Genomic DNA, 14626 nt, shown 5'->3' with positions numbered 1-14626 from the left:
TTGATGTAACAGATGAAGAGTCCTGAACTTCGGCACAATTCATGTTCGTTTTCCTCAGGAGGACAGGTGTTAGTCCTTTCTTCATGGTAATTTGGCCTTAGCATTTCTGAAGGGATTTGCAGAGCTTTGAGTTTGGATTTTATTTGCTCTCTTAATAAGTGAAAGAGATTTTCTATCATGCAATACCTGGATATCAGAATAAAAGTGTCCTGAGATTATTCGTTATCTTTTAAAGAAAGAAGAATTGTGAATACCTATTATGCAACGTTTGTAGTGGATATTGTTTAAAATATTGTTCTGCCTAACGTAGTACTGCATGCCTATAATCAGGAGGTTGAGGCAGGAGAATTGCTGTGAGTTCAAGGCCAGCGTGGGCTACATAGTGAGTTCCAGACTAGCCTGAACTACAAAGCAAGACCTTGTCTCAAAAAACAAAAAAAACCAAAAACCTTGCTTCTCAGTTCCCAGAATGCTATTATCCAGATTGTTGAAGTTAGTCGTATTAATGATTATCTATTGTGTTGTATGTGTATTTGTGTGTGTGTGTGTGTGTGTGTGTGTGTGTGTGTGTGTATTGGGAATCAAACTCAAGGCTTCCTGTAAGCTTAAGCAAATACTGTATCAAGAGGTAGGCAGGTGTTCTGCTGAGCTACATACTTGGACCTTGTCATTTTTTATTTTGAGATAGGACCTCAGCTGGGGATGGTGGCACTGTAATCCCAGCACAGGAGGATTGCTGCAAGTTTGGGGCCAGCCTGGGCTACGTAAGTTCAAAGCTAGCCTGAACTACATTATGAGACCCTATCTGGGGGGGGGGGCGAGGAGAGGAAGAGAGACAGAGAGAGAGAGAAGAGAGACAGAGAGAGAGAAAGACAGAGACAGAGAGGAAAAGAGACAGAGAGTCAGAGAAACTCCCTAAGTTGCCAAAGCTGGTCTCAAGTTTGCCATCCTCCTGCCTCAGCCTGCTGAGCTGGGGTCATAGGCATGTGCCACCATACCTGTGATTTACCTTTTGTAAACAAATTATATTTGCTATATCCTCTCTGAAGGAACTCGTTATTTAGACGAGAGAAGACTTCATTGAAGAACCATGAGAAAGTGAAAATGCTTACCCACTTAATAGATGAATTTATGAATCATGAGTCTTACTTTACCAGGAAGTATGAAGTATAGGATTTCTTTTAAGAAAGGATCTTACTATGTAGTTTAGCAGGCTTTAAACTCACTGGGTAGTCCAGGCTGGCCTCTAACTCATGACATGGTGAGATTATAGGCAAGCACTATCACACCTGGTTGTATAGGATTTCTTACAGCTTAATCCTATACAAAGACATCATAAAAAATAGAGGCATTAAAATATATATATATCCCATATTTTGTCAGCCTTTTTGAAGGAAAGTCTCAGAAAATTCTTTAAAGGAGAAAACAACTTTTTCACAAAAGTTTGTTTTGTGGGGATTTAGCTCAGCGGCATAAGCACCTGCCACGATTTTGGGGCTGGGGATTTAGCTAGGGGCACAAGTGCCTGCCTTGCAAGTGTGTGGTCATGAGTTCGATCCCCAGTACCGATAAAAAAAGAAAAAGACAAAAAAACTTATTTTGTGTAAATAGGGTAAATAAAAAAGGACGGTAAAGGAGAAGGGAGTGGAAATCAGCTGACCACATTGGAGGAAGACAGGATGCAGATGATGAACCACTGAAATGTTAACAGAATTCTTTTTTTTTGTTTTGTTTTGTTTTGTTTTTTTTTTTTTTTTTTTGGCTTTTTCGTTTTTACCGGTACCAGGGATCGAACTCACGACTTTGTGCTTTCGAGGCAGGCGCTTATGCCGCTGAGCTAAATCCCCAGCCCCTAACAGAATTCTTTACTTGGTGAACTGACCACGGTTGCCTGGAGTTGAAGGATCAAGGTCCCGAAAGCCAGAGCAGGGGAGAGCAGTGGGGAAGGGCAAAAAAGGAGGCTTAATCAGCACAGCATTTTGTGAAAGCCAGTGAGTGGCTGGAGGTCTGTCTTCATGGCTCTGCCAGAGCTTGGGGATTGTAGAAAAGAGGAACCAGTTAAGGGGGTCACCACAGCTGGCAGCAGTCATCCTGGCCTAGTGTCTGAGGCCTGGCTCTGTAGGACTGTGCAAGACTAGCATTGCCTAAGGGGACAGTTCCTGTCTTGAGAAGAGATGACCACTCTTGCTGGGAGACATTGCTTCTCTGGAGACTAGCCTCCTGGGGTGGCTTCAGACTCGCGCAGATCCTCCTGCCTCATCCTCGAGAGTGCTGGAATTACAGGCATGTGCCACCATAGGCAGCTCCTGCTTGGCTTTATTTCTGTGTGGCACTGAGGATTGAGGATAGGGCTTTCCCACTGAGCTGCATCCCCAGCCCTTTTTCTTTTCTTTTCTCTTTCTTTCTTTCTTTTCTTTTCTTTGCTTGCTTTCTTTTTTTCTATTTATTTATTTATTTATTTATTTAGAGACTTGGTCTCTCAAATTTACAAGTTAGCCCTGGCTGGGCTCAAATCTTTTATCTTTCTGCCTCAGCTTCCCAGAATGACGGATTTATGGGGATATGTCACCACACCTGGCTCCTCTTTTTATTTTTGTTTTGAGACATGGTCTGACTAAATTGGTCAGGTGGGACTTGAATTTTCAGTCTGCCTGGGCCAACTTCCCAAGTGCTGGGCTCACAGTTGTGCATCTCCACCTTTGCCTGGAGGTTAAAGACACAAACACTGGTGTGTTCCACTTACTGTTGCCTTCTTTTCTTTTCTTTCTTGGTACCAGGAATCAAACTCAGGACTTTGCTCTTAGCTGGCAATTGCTTTCATTATTTCCAACAAATGCTTTGGTTGTCATCATGTCTTGGCCTCATTTCCAAGTATTTATTTATTTATTTATTGGTACTGGGGATCAAACTCATAACCCCCTACTTGCCAAGCAGGTGTTTATGCCACTGAGCCAAATCCTCAGTCCAGTATTTTATTTTTTCTGATGACATTGTAAGTAAGTTTTTGTAATTTCCTTTTCAGATTGTTCACTGTTAGAGTAGAGAAGTGCTACTGATTTTTGTATATTGACTGTATCCTTGTAACTTTGACAAACTCATATATTTTTCTTTTTGAGACAGGGTCTCACTATGTGCTCCATACTGGGCTCAAATTTAGGATCTTCCAGCTGGGGATTTAGCTCAATAGCACAAGTGCCTGCCTGGCATGCACGAGGTTGTGAGTTCTATCCCAGGTACCGGGGGGTGGGGGGTGGTGGGGGTGGTGGGGGATGGGGGGGGTTGGAGATCGTCCTGCCTTAGCCTCCCAATTGGTGGGATTATAGGTGAATGCTAATACAGCCAGCTCATTTATTTAGTTGTGATAGGCTTTTTATAGAATCTTTAAGATTTCTCTCTCTTACTATTTTTATTTATTTAATTTGTTTATTTTTTGTGGTACTGGAGATCTAATCCAGGGCCTCTTGCATCCAAGACAGGCAGTCTAGCTCTGTGTTACATCTCAATTTTAAAAATTTATTTTGAGACAAGATTTTACTAAATTGCCCAGCAGGTTTTTAGTGGGTAATCATCTCATGCCTGGCAATCTTGAACTTTACTTTTTTTTTTTTTTTGGTACCAGGAATCAAACTTATGACTTCGTGCTTATAAGGCAGACACCCGCTGAGCCAAATTGCCAGCCCCTGAACTTTTTTATTATTTAAATTTTAAATTTTTAAAATTTTATTATTTTTTTTAGAAAGGGTCTTGTTATATAGTTTAGGCTAGCTTTAACTCACTATGTATCCCAGGCTGACCTCAGACTCACAGTGATCCTCCTGCCTCAGCCTCCCAAGTGCTGGGATTACAGGTGTGTGAAGATAATATTTTCATATTAAGTAAATTTTTTTTTTTACATAGGTAGTTTAGGCTGGTTGTGAACTTACTGTATAGCCTAGGCTGGCTTCAAATTTAAGACAATCTGCCTGTCTTAGCCTCCTGAGTGCTGGGATTTCAGACATGCATTACCATGCCTGGCTAAGCTTCTATCTTTAAAGACTTGTTGCAGTTACTGCACACATTCTGAAGTTTCTTGTTACATTTATGCTTCTGGATACAGTGGGTAGAGGAAATTGAACTGAAGCAGACTAAGCATGGAATAGTGGATATAAGGAGAGAATGTGCCGTCATTCATTCATTAGAATGTGCATCAGGTACAGTGTAGCTGCTCTCTCCTTGTTTCCCTCAGCGCATCTTTCCAGATGAGGAGAGTAAGGCTCAAAGGGGTGAGTGATGTGTCTAGTAACACACAACAGTGAGAGAGAGGACAGGTTCTTTCTAACTCCAAACTTCGTAACTCTAAACTCTTGCCAAACGTGTTTGCTCCTTAATGCGGAGGTGATATCTCAGGAGGCAGATGTTTTCTATTTATTTTAATGTCCTTGTTATGGCTGGTCTCTGGATGTCCCTCCAAAGCTTCATGTATTTGCAAGTGGACTTTTTGGAGGTGGCAGCATCTAGAGTGTATGAATGTGGAATAAGGGTATGGTAATTGGATTAGTTCACTGATTGGTTTAGCATTGTTCAAGGTGTGGGAATGGGAAGCCCTTCTCTGAGTGGGTGGCACCACCCAGAAGACTTGTGGCCCTGATGGCTATTAAAGGGCGGAAGGCTGCTTGCTGCTTTCCACCTGCTATCCCCTGTGGACTGCCTCTCCTTTGGTACCCCTCTGTTGTGTCACCTTGCCTTGGAGCTGACTATGGGCGAAACTGTAAAATAAACCTTTCCTCCTTTAACTTTAGGTGTTGAGTATTTTGCCTCAGCAATGCAAAAAGTAACTAAGACGGTCTTCTTCTTCTATTTCTCAGACAGCGTCTTACTCTGTAGTCCAGGCTATCTTGAACTCACTTGAGGTGATCTGCCTCAGCCTTTCCTGAATGCTTGGATTACAAGATGCTTAACCACCCCTGGCTAAAAGCAAGGTGTTTTTTTTTCTTGGTGCTTTTTAGGTATGTATAATGATAACATTGACATAAGGAATTTATACCTGTACATGATATATCTTTTTTTTTTTTTAAGACGCACTATGTAGTGCAGGCTGTGTTGGAACTCGGTTATATAGCCCAGGTTGGCCTCAACTCACAGCAATCCTTCTGCCTCAGTCTTCTGAGTGCTGGCATTATAGGTGTGTACCATCATGCCTGGCTACACGATATATCTTGCTTTTTTTCCCACTCCCCTGCTGTCCCTTCAACCCCTTTTCCCTTTGTTAGTTACAAAACTTTAAAAGAAAAATTAAAAAAAACAAAAAAAAACTTTGTTTCCATATTTTTCCTTGTTCCTTTATTCCTTTGCCTTTCCCCCCTCCCTAGTTCCCCTTCCCATTTGAACATTTGCTTTGCATTTCCCAGTATCTGTTACACATTTTGGTCCTTATTTACATTTTTGATTTCTCACACCAGAGAAACAATGCAGTATTTACATGTGTGTCTGGTTTATTTCATTTAAGAATATGGTCTCAAGATGTCTCCATTTAGTTAGAAATGTCTCAGGCTTATCCTTCATAATGGCAGAATAGTACTCCAGAAACATCTTCTCTGTCCATTCATTGGTTGTTGGGAATTGGGGCTGTTTTTAGCGTTCAGCATTACAAACTGTGCTGCCATACACATGGGTGTGAGTGTATCTCTGTGGTAGAATGAAAAGCAAGTTGTTGTATCTAGGACTCTTTACTGTCTCCTAGGTGGCTCTGGAGCCCTGAGGCCGAGCCCCAGCACACTTGCCCTGTGGTTTGGCAGCCCCTCACTCTCCCCTGCTCATCTCCACAGGGCAGCTGTTCTGAGTCCAGTGTGACCCAAGGACTCTGTGACGCAGTGTTGGTTCTGTGATGCCTTTGTCTCAGTACCAGCAGGGGCTGCCCAGATAGGGCTCACTCAGCTCTTTGTAGCACCTTCTTCAGCTTTATGGCCATGGTCGGGAAACTTGTTTTCATTTATTTAAACATGATTGTGGGAGATCATGATTAGAGTGAGCCTTTGACCACAGTGGATCAGATCTGCACCTTACCAGGAGGGTGGGCAGAGGAGGGTTGTAAGTGATAATGATATTTTTTTTGAACATCAATGCAGACCTTTTCCAAAGGAACACCAATGCCATTTGGACTGTGACAAGTGCTCGGCTGCCAGATGTTAACAACTGTAGTTACTCATAAGCCTGGCTAGATTCAAACCACTGACCTTGAGCTAAAGTATTTCTTAGCTGTGAGCTGTTGTTTGGCCCATTCTGTCTTTCATCAGGAAATGTACCGAATACTCGTTTGAAAAATTTCAGTTACCCCTTCGGCACAGTGTGTCGCTTATTAAAGTGGCCAGTACTCATAGTGGTTATGCTGAATCTATGAGTAAACATAACTCTGATGAAAAAACTGAGGAGGATGATTTAAAACAGATTTTTTTCCCCAGTGCTGACAGTTGAACCCAGGGTTTTGTGTATGCTAGGCAGCTTGTCTACCATACATCCTCAGCTCTTATTTTTAAATTGAGATAGGATCTTACTAGTTGCCTAGGCTAATGGCAAACTTTCTGTCATGTTGCCTCAGTCTTTCAAGTATTCCAGACCTACACCACTGGGTTAGGCTTGGGCTGTTCATTGTTGATGGTGCAGGAGGTGAATCCAAGCTGAGCAGAGTAGGTGGCCTGTTTGCTATCCGTAAATATTGTAGCACTGTTTATAGGACACAGGACTGCATGTAAGGCCTGCTTAGGCCAAAGCAGGAGGATTTGTGTCTGCACTGAAAGCCAACAATAACATCCTGACAGCAAGGGGACAGAAGTCACCTCAAGGCAGCAGCCCTTGGGAGTCCAGGACATTAAGAACTTTGCAGGATCAAGTTTACTAAAGAGGAAGGCAGCCAGGCATGTAGGGCATGCCTTTAATGCCAGCACTGAGGAGGCTGAGGCAAGAGAATTTCTGTGAATTTGAGGCCAATCTGAACCATAAGAGCAAGACTCTGTCTCAAAACAAACCAACCAACCAGCCAACCAAAAAAGACTGGGCATGGTGGTGCACACTTACAATTCCAGCACTTGGGAGGCTGAGGCGGGAGAATCAATGTGAGTTTGAGACATAAGCAAGTTCAAGGCCAATCTGCACAGTGAGACCCTGTCTCCAAAACCAGAACAAAACAAAACAAAACAAAACAAAAGACAAGATATACTTGGGAAGAAGTGTGTGAAACCTGCCAACCTTTATCTAATATTTGTCCATGGCTTATCTGTGGAAAGTGAAAAGTCATCTTTACAGTTGGATATGTGATAAACACGTGTCAGTTCCTGGCCATTTAGATTTTCCTGTCCTACCTACACATTGATTTATCTGTTCATCATTTTCTTTATTTTTTTCAGCAGTAGGAATTGAATCCTGGGCCTCATGAATGATAGGCAAGCACCTGATCTCTAAATTACATCCCTATCCCTTTTTAGACAGTCTTATTTTGAGATAAGGTCTAAGTTTTCCAGACTAGCCTTGAAATTGCTGTTCTCCTGCTTCAACCTCCTGAGTAGCTGGGTTGTTCATTATTTTTATTAGGAACATGACATGCTTGGGTACGCCGTGTGGGCAAATGTTTGATTATTCTGTGCTGTGTGCTGTAAGCAGTATCAGAGGAGCCCACTAGAGGGCTGGGTTGGAAAGCTAATACGTTCTCCAAAACACAGATTCCATTTACAGAATTTGAGGGGACCTCCTGAATGACTGAGGTTTTTTTCCTGGAATCTTTATGTGACCACTTCTTTCCATCTTTTCTCATTCTGACGCCAACCACTCATCCCTAAGAGGCCATGGAGCCTTTTCCTTGGGGCGCATTTTGGGTTTGAATTGCTGTCTTCCCCTGAACTCACTTCTTTTGTCTGGCATAGTTGCTGTGGGGCTGAGCGGATCTGAAAGTTTTTCTTTCCGGCCTTTATTCCTTGGCTGTTTCCATGCTCTGTGCCCATTGGCTTTGCTATGCAGCTTTTTTTTTTTCTTTTTCCTTTATATCGGTACCGGAGATCGAACTCACAACTGCCTGCTTGCAAGGCAGGCGCTTATGCCGCTGAGCTAAATCCCCAGCCCCTGCTGTGCAGCTTTTAAGCTACTGTGCTATAGCTGGAAGGCTCTGACATTCAGGCACAATCTCTAAGGCTCTTTGCATCTCTTCCTAGAAATGGGGGTGGGTTGGGGCTGTGAGAGGTATGCTGAGTCTCCTGAAGTCCAGTCTGTTGTTTAAACAGTTTGTTTTTTTTTTTTTTTTTTTTTTTTTTTGTTGTTTTTGTTTTTGTTTTTTTTTTTTTAATTTTATTTAAGGAGAAAAGAAAAAAAAAGCAGGGAAAGGGTACAAGTTATACAGATTTACAGAAAAAAAATGAACAGTAGGAAATCACTAGTTAATGGATTACATATTGTCATCTTAGAAATAATTGTTCAAGTCACAAAATTAAAGCTTGTAAAGTGGACATTCCATCAATGATACTGCAAACAGTTCTGTTCATTGATCCAATAAAACTCTGTGATATCATTTTCTATCTTATACACTTAAATATACATGCAGTTATATAGTTTAGAGCACTTTCTTTTCCTCTCTTTTGTACCATGACTATTACACATTTTGGGTTTCATTGCTCCCACAGTTCTTATTACTTTTTTGGAAGAGAGTAAAACCAAATGAGACATAACAGAACAGAATCGGTCAAGTCAAAAGGGTGGACATAATAGATAATGTAAAAACATAATACAGGTGATCAACAATGGTTACCATAATGTCTCCCGCTATCTCTAATAGAATTGCCTATATCATTAGTTATAATACAATTGAACAAAACAGTAAAGAATAAAACCGACAAAACCAAAACATTGGAGACATTGTAGGTCTTCAAAAGTAGCTAAAAGTCAACAAGAATGGGCGTCATAATGAATCTCATTATCTTCACAGCTGATGCCTAAACTTTCGAACCTGATACTATCCAGCAAAACAGAATAGGGGAACATCAGTTAAAAACCAGATGGTGAGAGTAATACAGGGCTTTAAATCAAGGTAATGAAAAGTCAAAATGGGTTACTATAATATATCCTGCTATTTTTTTCCTTTAATTAAAAGGATAAAGATAAAAAAGTAAATAATGGAGTGGAGATTGAGATAAAAGAGGGCATAACAACGAAACAGCGCAGATCAAAACATAACCATTTAAGCAGAATAGTGTTTCACCGCCAGATAATCCTAACCTAAAAGTAGTTACCATATTGTTTCTTTCTTTGAAATCCTTGAGTACAACTTCGTATACTGTAGCATTAAGTATATCAAAACAATGTAAAACCATTCAAGAGAATGACAGCATTACAGAGTATTTAGAATCGACTAACAGAAAATGAACAATGGTTTCTGTATAATCTCCTTGTCTTTAAAAGGTTTTTGCTTATACTATCGTACATAATAAAATCCAATAAGATACAGCCTATTTAGACCATTGGAGACAGAAGGACAAAAGCTAGATGAGACTTCAAAACAAGATGATACTAAATCAGTATTACCTATTAAGATGTCATTTTCTCCAAAATAGCTGTTCCTATCATCCAATCTTCTCTGCCTCATTTCTGTTAAGCTCTTTTTCTGTCAGTAGCTGTCAGTTTGTCTTCTTCATTTTGTTCTCTGCTCCATTTGTTGTGGCCTCCCCGCCACTATTTCTGGGTTCTTTGTATTTTTCTTTTTTTAGAATATCCTGCAATACTTTCTGTAGAGTTGAATTGGTGGTTGCAAATTCCCCCAGTTCCTCTTTATCCTGGAAGCACCTTGTTTTTCCATCAATTTCCAGGGACAGTTGTGCAGGATATCTCAATCTTGGCTGGAGATTATTATCTTTCAATGCTTGAATTATTTCCCCCCACGCTCTTCGTGATTTGATGGTTTGTGCAGAGAAATCTGCTGTAATTCTGATGGGTGTTCCCTTGTAAGTGGTCTGTTTCTTGTCTCTTACAGCTTTTAATATTCTGTTCTTGTATTGAATTTCTGGAATTTTTATTATTATATGCCTGGGTGTTGCTCTGTTTGGGTTGTAGGTAGCTGGGGTCCTGTATGCCTCATACATCTGAGTATCTTTACCTTTTGCTAAATTAGGAAAATTCTCCTGGATTATTTCTGTGAGTAGCTTTTGTAGTTCACTTGTTTGCATCCCTACTTCTTCTTTTATGTTCTTAATCCTTAAGTTATGGATCCTCTTATCATCTTCTTGTCTTTGTATTATTGCTGTTTGTTTCTTTGTTATTTTTAAGAAGTTTTTCATTTCATTCTCCCATATTACAAGTCTGCCCTCCAGTTCAGATAGTCTGTCCTTAGTTTCTTTCAAGCTGTTATGCCAGTCTTCGATAGACTTCTTAGTATCTTGGTAGTCCCTTTGAACCTGCTTCACGTATTCTATGCTTTCTCTGTTTTCTCCATCAAACAATTCTCCCCTTTTTTTCTGTTCTTCCATTCCACCACCTGTTTTTTCTTGGGTGGTGCTTAGCATTTCTCTAACTATTCTGCATACTTCTAGCTTCAGGTCGTTGATAACTTCATTCCTGAATTGGTCTATGAGGCTCTCTATATGGTGCCTTATGTGTATTGGTGCGGTGTCTGCTATTGCCTGTTTCTCAGAATTGGGGGCCGAGGAGCCTTTCTTGTTGCTGCCTCTTCCCATGCTGCCTCTTCTTCTCTGTTCCTTATATATGCAAGCTTATATAAGAGGCCCAGCTTCTCTCCCAGTCAGCCACAGCCTGATCGAATTGCGCCAGTTAGGTGTTCCCGCTCACCGCTGCGCACCAGGGAGTTACGGACCAGGCAGCCTACGCGTCTCCCCTCCCGGCCACCGTCAGGCTCTGGGATCTGGGTTGGGACAGTCTACCAGGTCCGCCGGCAGCGTCACGCAGGCCAGGCACTTTTCACCAATCCCGCCCGAGAGGAGGATGTGTGGCTGGAGTCGCCACCGCGCCCTGCTCCCGCAGGACTGCTCGGGCCCAGAAAGTCCTCCGCTGGAGTCAAACTGTGGTAGAGTGTCAGTTTCTCTCACTCACCTCACCATAAGTCAGTGCACGCCTCCCTGCCGTTCGCAGATTGCCGTTCTCAGAGCTTCTGCACGTCTCTCCCCTTGCCGAGCCACTGTAGAGGCAGCCAGCCGCTGCGCGGCGGGAAACCCAAATCGCCGCTTACAATGGCGCGGTTCCAGCCTCCACACCGAGTCTTTTCTGTTCCTGTTTTAGCACCAGGACTGCATTCCAAGTTGGCTTCTCTCAGCCCAGTTCGTTCCTGAGTCAGCAGAGCATATCTCCACCTGCTTATGTCTCCTTAGTCCGCACCATTCCTGGCTTCTGAGCCGAGTCTTTCAGAGAGCCGCCGGTAGTTGCTGTTATCTGTCCGCCATGTTCTCCCGGAAGCGTTTAAACAGTTTGGATTGTGTGTGGAAAGTGGGTCCTCTTCCTAAATCTCTGAAGTAGGTCGATCGCTGCTGTTACCCTCTCCCCTTGTATTTTTCAGCTGAAAAATTGCTGAAGCAAGGTTTACTTTGCCTATGATCATACAGGAAGTTGGTCTCATGCCTGTTGAGTAAATGTCATTTTTTTTTTGGCTTTTTTCATTTTTATCGGTACCAGGGATCGAACTCATGACTGCCTGCTTTCAAGGCAGGCGCTTATGCCACTGAGCTAAATCCCCAGCCCCCAGTAAATGTCATTTTTGTATGATTTATTCTTCTTAACAGGAATTAGTTTGACAAATAGTAGGTTCTCAATATTGATAAATACACCCTAACCGTAGGTTGACTGGTAGTAGGGATATGATTAAAGTTCAGAATTTTCATCTGTTTGGCCATATTGAAGGCTACCAGCTGAGAAAAGTTTCTGGATGAAAGGGACAGAGTAGCCATGCAGAAAGTTTTTAACAAATCAAATGTACATCCAAAAAATCTATTTAAATCATCCTGAAAGAAACAGAAGGGTAGTTCTCCTGAAGCAGAAACGGGTTGTGATGCAAGGAGGAACAGTGTTAGTATGAATTCTAGAAAGAGGCATCATGCCAGCTTGAGGCCACGGGTGAAGATGAAAATGTCCCCCATTCTTCCGTATCCTCTCCCAGCTCTGGGCTTCTGTCCAGAAGCACACTGGTGTCCAGAAGGCTCTGGTTTCCTGGCTTTGAGCCTGTACATAGAGCCCAGTGAGCCCCATCACCCCCTCATTGTTTCTGCTAAGTCCTGTTATTTGAATGGGACTCTGGCTTCTGGCCTTAAGATGTTCATGAATTTTAACTGTGTTTGGTTTCACCTGTTTTTCCCTTTGGTCTCACTCTACCCCCACCCCATAGTAAGTTTGGGATTAGTCTGACTTGGGGAAAGAATAATAGTTTTTCCTGTTTGATTTTGGTTCAGTGGTCATGTTCTGTTCATACTAATTACTCTTACTTTCCTTGTCAACAGGCCACCAAGCAGTTTCTTGAAGAAATTAACAAGTGGACCATCCAGCACAATGTTTCCCCACTCTCCTGGAACGTGGCTGTCAAGTTCCTCATGGCCAGGAAGTTCAATGTGCTCAGGGCCATCGAGCTGTTCCACTCCTACAGAGTATGTGGCTTGGGCAGGTGACCTGTGATCCCAGGCTTCTCTTGCTGTTCTACTCCACCAGGGAGAGTGGCTCTGTGTCCAGGAATGCTGGGAATGGCTGAGTCTGGGAGCAGCTACGGGAACCCCCACGTTAATGCACTGAGTTGGACAGGACACATTGTGAGGACTAAGACAGTGAAGAAGCCTGCCGTTAGCCTTAGTGTGGAGTACTGGCGCACCCTGCTGGAGTCTGAGCTGAAGCACTTTTTGCTGGCTTCTGGGGCACCTGCTCCACTGACTGCCCTGGGATTTTTAGAGACCTGGCCTCAGATGATTGATGGGTTTAGGTAGTTTGGGAAAAGAGCTTTAACCCTAGGGGGAAAAAGAGGCAACTGTGATACTTTGTCCATGTCATAGCATGTAATGGAGCTCTGTCAGCATTTACTTTATCTTTGATTTTTGTTTTGTAAGGGGGCTCAGTTTGACTCTGTCATTACAGTGTTTGATTTTGTGTGTGTTTGATTTTTTTTTTTTTTTTTGATATGGGCATCAAACTCATGACTTTGTGCTTACCAGGCAGGCACTTATGCCACTGAACTAAATCCCCAGCCTATGTTTAATTTCTTACTTGGCAGCATTATTGGAAAAATACTGGCCAGACATCGTGGCTCAGGCCTGTAATCCCAGCACTGGTGAGGCTGAGGCAGGAGAATTGCCATGAGTTCTCAGCCAGCATGAGCCTGACATAGTGAGTTCAGGGCCATTCTGGACTTGCCAGTCAGTGAAGGTCAGAGAGACTGTGAAGACACTGACAGTGGAGTGAAGCAGTTACTTCTGCACTCTGTACAGGTTTCTCCACTGCTTTGCAGAATACATGAGAAGGGCTGTGCTGGAGACGGAGACCAGTGGGAAGGCTGATGTACTCACAAGGAGATAGTGACAGTGCTGATAAGCACAGTGTCAGGGGACAGCGAGAGAAACAGACAACCTCTAGAAGTAACAGGAGTGGCACAGGTTGCTAAAGCCGCTGTATGAGGGAAGAGGGAGCAAGGAGTCCAGGGTCTGACTTGGGTGGGTGTCGTTGTCACTTTCCTTGTCGTTGAAACAAAACACCCAATCTAGAACTTAAAGGAAGAGTGGTTGATCACAGCTCACAGTTTCAGATGTTTCAGTCCTCAGTTGGCAGGCATAGATCCAAAAATGGCATGGCTGAAGGGTCAGCCTCAGAGGAGAATGGCCCCCCAATGGGGCAGAGGAGAGGGAGGAGCTGGAGGGAGAGCCCCTGTCCCTGGCGTGTCCAAGGACCGCCTCTCTGCCTCCCTGCCAGCCCTTGCCTCCCAGCAGACCTTCAGCTCTGCACCTGGGGTTGTTACTGGTGAATACAGTGCCTTCTGAGCCAGTCCCCTTCCACCAAGCCAGTGCTGAGCATGTGCAGTCCTAGGGGACCCTGCAGATCCACCGTGACACAGGTTGAATGGCAGCAGTGTTGCCAAATTGATGCCCAGAAGTGTGTGGAAAGGAGACAGGAGTTCAGTTTGAGGGGCCTTTGGGATGCCTAAATAGTTAAAAACATGAGCTTAGGGTTCAGAAAAGAACTCTGGTCTAGCTTGGTGTGGTAGTACATTCCTGTAATCCCAGCATTCTAGGAGGCTGAGGCAGGAAGAGCACAGCTTGGCAGTTTACTAACTTGACAAAAGAGAACTGGGAGTGTAGCTCAGTGCAGAGAGTTTGGTTTCAATTTCCAGTACCATAAAGCGGGGAGGGGGCACTCTTTAAAATCAAAATAACCATCTGAGTATGCAGAAAGTAGAACTGGATATTGGAGCCATGGGAAGTGTAGAGGTCGTTGTTTGAAGAGGGTGTAAAGAACAGAAGATGTGTAGGGTTCAGTGCTCACCTCAGACTTTGCACTTTTCTTGGTCCAGTATCATTCTGAAAATTGGACCAGAACACTTTGCGCAGGACTGCTCTCTCCCTTGATCCACCACTAGTGTAGTCTTCACTGCAGACTTCAAGTGTCTTGGAAGGCACTTGAGTTTGATCTAGGGATA

General features: G+C 43.1%; 1 protein-coding gene across 2 annotated transcripts in view; it reads left to right on the top strand.

Annotated features, from left to right (window-relative positions):
* Ptpn9 (protein tyrosine phosphatase non-receptor type 9) overlaps positions 1 to 14626 on the top strand; it is a 69423-nt gene that overhangs the window by 21238 nt on the left and 33559 nt on the right. For both annotated transcript variants that reach the window (XM_063243442.1, XM_063243441.1), the window contains one exon: positions 12453 to 12596. In XM_063243442.1, coding sequence (XP_063099512.1) covers positions 12453 to 12596 — 144 coding nt within the window. The remainder of the gene's footprint in view (positions 1 to 12452; positions 12597 to 14626) is intronic.

This window comes from Cavia porcellus, unplaced genomic scaffold, assembly GCF_034190915.1.
Source record: "Cavia porcellus strain 051 isolate PalLab524CR breed Dunkin Hartley unplaced genomic scaffold, mCavPor4.1 scaffold_38, whole genome shotgun sequence".
Lineage (NCBI taxonomy): Eukaryota > Metazoa > Chordata > Mammalia > Rodentia > Caviidae > Cavia > Cavia porcellus.
Note: the sequence above shows the minus strand (reverse complement) of the source record. Positions and strands in the feature narration are given on the sequence as shown.